The sequence below is a fragment of the Salmo salar genome, chromosome ssa17 (genome assembly GCF_905237065.1).
Source record: "Salmo salar chromosome ssa17, Ssal_v3.1, whole genome shotgun sequence".
Lineage (NCBI taxonomy): Eukaryota > Metazoa > Chordata > Actinopteri > Salmoniformes > Salmonidae > Salmo > Salmo salar.
This window is the reverse complement of record NC_059458.1, coordinates 10437194-10442465: the sequence shown is the minus strand read 5'-3', so window position 1 is coordinate 10442465 and position 5272 is coordinate 10437194. Positions and strand designations below refer to the sequence as shown.

General features: G+C 41.6%; 1 protein-coding gene across 1 annotated transcript; it reads right to left on the bottom strand.

Moving 5' to 3' along the window:
* Positions 1 to 501: 501 nt before the first annotated feature.
* Positions 502 to 4661, bottom strand: LOC106575074 (leucine-rich repeat-containing protein 58). The gene is made up of 4 exons (XM_014151231.2): positions 4008 to 4661; positions 2114 to 2242; positions 1689 to 1966; positions 502 to 1461 (listed from the first exon to the last, which is right to left on the bottom strand). The coding sequence occupies exons 1-4, from the start codon at positions 4460 to 4462 to the stop codon at positions 1268 to 1270; spliced, it is 1056 nt and encodes a 351-aa protein (XP_014006706.1). The 5' UTR covers positions 4463 to 4661; the 3' UTR covers positions 502 to 1267.
* Positions 4662 to 5272: the final 611 nt, after the last annotated feature.

Sequence of the window (5272 nt, the reverse complement as noted above, 5' to 3'; positions counted from 1 at the left end):
GACAGTTTTATCTCAATCTCTTCATTCAAACTCATTCATGGACACTTTTACTGACAGTTGTGGCTGCTTTGCGTGATGTATTGTTGTCTCTACCTTCTTGCCCTTTGTGCTGTTGTCTGTGCCCAATAATGTTTGTACCCTGTTTTGTGCTGCTACCATGTTGTGCTCCTGCCATGTTGTGTTGCTACCATGCTGTGTTGTCATGTGTTGCTGCCATGCTATGTTGTTGTCATAGGCCTCTCTTTATGTAGTGTTGTCTCTCTTGTCGTGATGTGTGTTTTGTCCTATAATTTAATTTTATTTATTTTTTAATCCCAGCCCCCGTCCCCACAGGAGGCCTTTTGGTAGGCCATCATTGTAAATAAGAATTTGACTTGCTTAGTTAAACAAAGGTTCAATAACAAATTATGAAAAAAAAACAGCATTATCTTATGTATCCAGTTAACAGAAGAGTACTCATGTCAATTATATACTGTATGTATAAAATAAACAGATATAATATATAGATATTCATTTCGATTTATTCAAATAAATGATTTATTTAAAATAATCAAAACCAATGTAAAACATTTAATTTACATTTAATTCACAGTACAAGCTCTGGATTAGTCTCTTTGAGCAAGAGATCATCACATTAACATACACAACTTTCCCCTTGGTTTGTAACAATACAAAATGTTGTTTTGTGAGTTAAGGGAAGGCATTAATGCCTGGTGTGTAAATGCTACAGACGACAGAGACTACTGTATATTAGGACTGCCTGCGCGAGCAGCCAAAGTGTCAACAGAAGTATGACGATTAAAGGGTAACTGTTAAGAAGAGAGGTGATTTAAAAAAAAGCATCGAACACATTCTGCGTTTCTGAATCTACATTGTAAAGAAAATCTATTTTACATACAATTCATTCATCCCTTCATTTATCCCTTCATGTTAACACAGAAACTACAAACTGAGGATCGACATGAAAATACATTTGATGAGTGCTCTACAACAAAATCAGTCCTCCATAAGCTTCAGTTAGATGTTTAAAACACTATGGCTCGAAATATCAATAATAAACTGTGGTTCATTTACGTTACAATCAGTCCTTGAGGAATCCTACATCTCATGTTGAAAGTGGCACTCTATTGTAAGTGAACAGCTCAGTGTCAGTGTTTATCGTGTATGGCACAGGAGAAGTTGGGTTAGTCAGGTCAGTTGGGAGTCATGGAAACTGTCCATCATCCAGTATGTGTGTCAGTGAACTCGAGGTCCTTTCCACTTTCTTCTATCCCAGAAGCACTCTCTGCAGCCTGTCGGCCGACACGCACTTCTCGTCCTCCGACTCAGTGTCGCTCTGCGGGTTGGAGCTGCAGGGAGAGGTGCATTCTGGGGAGCACAGGTAGTGCATGAAGGGTAGCCGATACTTCCCGCAGAAGTCCACAAACTTGATGTGCCTCACACACGAGTCAAAGTACACACCTGAGAGGAAGAAGACAAGTAGCACAACAATATGAGAGCAATAAAAATATCTCAAGGTTTGATTTTATTTACAAAGAGGATTTTTGAATAGGTTTTATTTTAATGTTTCCTCAAATTATTGAGAAGGACCAGCCTCCTCTTCCTCCCTGGACGAGCCTCCTCTGATCCACTCACAATTACTAGTACATAAGTATGTAACCTAAACCTGTCCCCTCTCCTCCACTTACCGGTACATTTAGGGTTGGGACACTTGCTGGCCAGGTCCAGGTAGTGCACCAGGTTTCCAGGCAGGTAATTGGGGAGGTAGGGCAGGTTGCAGGACTTGATGGTCCGTCCGGCCAGCTCCAGCAGGGAGGGGGGGTCGTAAGTCATGTCCTTGATGAAGCGGACCACCAGGGGGTTGCCGCGGAGACTGAGCTCCTGCAGGTGCACCAGGCTGAGGATCTCCCGCGGTAGATAGGTGAGTAGGTTGTTATGGAGACTGAGGCAGCGCAGGGAGTAGAGTCTACAAACAGACATATTCAGACATGACAGTGAATCATGGCTTTAGCTCAGCAGGCTAACACAGTCTCGTGAGACACAGGAGACCAGAGTATCGGTCACATAAGCGAATTATGTAAAGTCAGTGTTTCTCTTATGTGATGGCTCTCACCTGGTGAGTTGGGGGGGTACATTTTGTATCCGGTTGTCACAAAGGACCAAGTATCTGAGACCGCGAAGGTTGGCCAGCTCTGGGGGGATAGAGGTGATGAGGTTCCCACCCAAATAAAGCATCTCCAGACTGCATCAGATCAGAGGGAAAAAAATGTTTTTCGTCACGCTTGGAATGACAAGGAACATTGCTAAATTAACATACAGATGTAGTGTCTTAATTTGAACCAGTTTTCTACAGCATAAAAATAATCCTGCAGCAACAGGAAATGTGAATTATTATGTGGATTATATAATGCACAATGTTCAAAGGTCAACAATGGCCAAACAGTTGTCTAAATCCAGAAGAAGCATGTTGAAATTCCAGGGTTCAAAGATTGGACTGAGTGGTCTGTTTGTTTTTGGAGAACCGCTGTGATAAGTTTACACACATACTAAACTCTTGAACACCTCCAGAACACCTGCCAACTTTCTCTGATAAAGCTGACAACAGAAGAAAGAGAGGAGATAGAGGGAGAGTTAAGAATTGAACAGTGTTTGACAATTTATGTCAACGGAAGAGATACAGAATGAAGAGAAGAGATGATTGTAAAAGAACTCTGATTGTAAAACGTCTTCCCCTTTTAGAAAGAGATTGAGAGAGAGAGATAGAGAGAGTGAGAGATGAGAGAAACGTCAAGAGGGGAGGCCTTATGATGCAAAGCACAGCCGCTAACTTAGCTACAATACAGTCTGAAACTGCTGTAGGCTTTTGGGGGGTGTCCAATGGACCTTTCCATCTTATCTTTATTCTATAACTTATTCTCCACTCTGTTCCAAATCCTAAACCCCCATTTTCCTCTCACGATGCCAGTCCCCCACTGTGGCCAGGCAATATGTCAAATGACCTTGTTTTGTAACATGGCACACAGCCAGCCAGACAGGCTAAGCCACACTGATGAGCTGATTCCAAAGATTTGTGTCAATGCAGCACCAAGATGGAGACTATGGGCTCCTGTACCATCATGCAGGACATAATCAGGAACCACATGTTCATGTGGAACCTATCTAGCTGAATACAGCATCAGCATTGATTTTATGCAAACTTATTTACCCTTATCTTAACCCTCACCATGTAGTTCCTGAATGCACACCTTGACATTACGGCTGTAGTTCTGGAGTCCCAGTAATTTCATTAAGTCAGCAACAGAGTTTATTATTGTAGCCTACTACTACATAATGGTTATTATGAGCATGCTATTATCAGGTAAGGCGCAGGTAGCCTAGCGATTAAGAGTGATGGGCTAGTAAGTGGCAGGTGGCTGGTTCGAATCCCTGATCTATGTGAACAATCTGTCGATGAGTCCTTGAACAAGGCACTTAACCCCAATGTCTCCTATTTTTTTTTTAAATTGAGCCCTTATTTAACTAGGCAACCCAATTAAGGAGAAATGCTTATTTGCAATGACGTCCTACCCCGGCCAAACCCGGACGACGCTGGGCCAATTGTGCGCCGCCCCATGGGACTCCCAATCATCCTATGAATCGTTCTGGTTAAGAGTGCATGCTAAATGACTAAAATATATATGATAAGGGCAACGTAACCTTGATGTGGCAATTTCTTTATTCATATTTGAGTGTCCCAACGTTACGTTATTAGAAGCAAAGAGTTTTATAAGCTCAGAAGTTTAAAAGTTTAAAGCTCATTTAAATTTCAACAACCTCACTTCGTCATGCATAGATAGTTGTTTGTTAAAAGTCCCCCTTTATATTAAGTGGCTATAAAAACCTATGATTGCATGGTAATTAACGTTACATGGGGTACTATCGTGTAGGTAGTTAGTTGCATTGAAACGAATACCGTCAGCCTACATTATAATAACTCTATTGCCGCTATAATGTATCAGTAGTCTTACCTGGTAACATTTTCTATCTCTGCGGGGATAGCTTTGAGTCTGTTACCCCCAAGAGACAGATATTTTAATCGCTGGAGTTTTAGAAATTGAACGGGCACCTCTTCAAATATGTTCCCACTGAAGTTCAATGTGTCTATCTGCATGGACCCAAATTCCTTTGGGAACGAAAATTCGTTCAAACTGTTGTTCTTGGCTATGAGTGTTTTGAGGTTTGACAAACGTTGAATGTCCGCACAGAGAACCGTTAATCCATTGTTGCTTATATCCAGAACTTCCAATTTGGAGAATAGACATACCGAAGCGGGAAACACTGTCAGTCGGTTGTTATACAGGTAGAGTTGTTGGGTCACTCTCCTCCGTTCGTCACCGAGGGTGTCCAAATTTAAACTCTCCAGATTCAGATGGGACATGTCCAAAATGCAACCCCCCTGATCAACTGTTGCAAACAGCTCCATATTCAATACCAATTGCTATCCAGCTAGTTCAAACATATGAATGAATTAAATGTTATTTTACAAAGTATAAGCTCTTTCAGCACTGGTCACGACCGTATAAAGCCTCTCTACGCATTCTGCTAATCTGCAAATGCGTTTCCATTAAATACAGACCGTACACGCACAGCTGTCACATTGCCATCAAGTTCACATGTAGTCTGTGTTACAAGGCTGGTCAAGCTTTAGATTCTCCGCCCCCAGTTTAAATTAACCCGTGTATGCCTGCTTGCTCTGGTGCCACAGAACGTCTCCATGTCCAGAAATCAAGTTTGCGCGTGTGTGGATGCTTTGTAAACAGTTCTCTGTTTTCACAGTGAAATACATGGTCAATTAACTGTGCAATTGGTATCCCCAGCTCTCGTTTCTATTAGCCTACGAGGAACCATATCTAATATTTTGTAATATGCCCTACTAGTTTTAGTGACCTTTGTGACCTTATGTCACAAAGTCTGGAGACATGTGAAATCATAAAAATACATGTGAAATGATATAATGACCATTATAAGCCGTGGTGTATGAGACCATATACCACCGGTATGACAAAACATGTATTTTTTTACTGTTCTTATTACTTTGTAACCAGTTTATAATAGCAATAAGGCACCTGGGGGGTTTGTGGTATATGGCCAGTATACCACGGCTAAGGTCCTCTGCGTTGCGTCGTGTATAAGAAGAGCACTTAGCGTGGTATATTGGCCATATACCACACCCAGTACACACACATTCAGTCAAAAGTGTATCAATACAAATGTGCATAACCATTCCAGTACG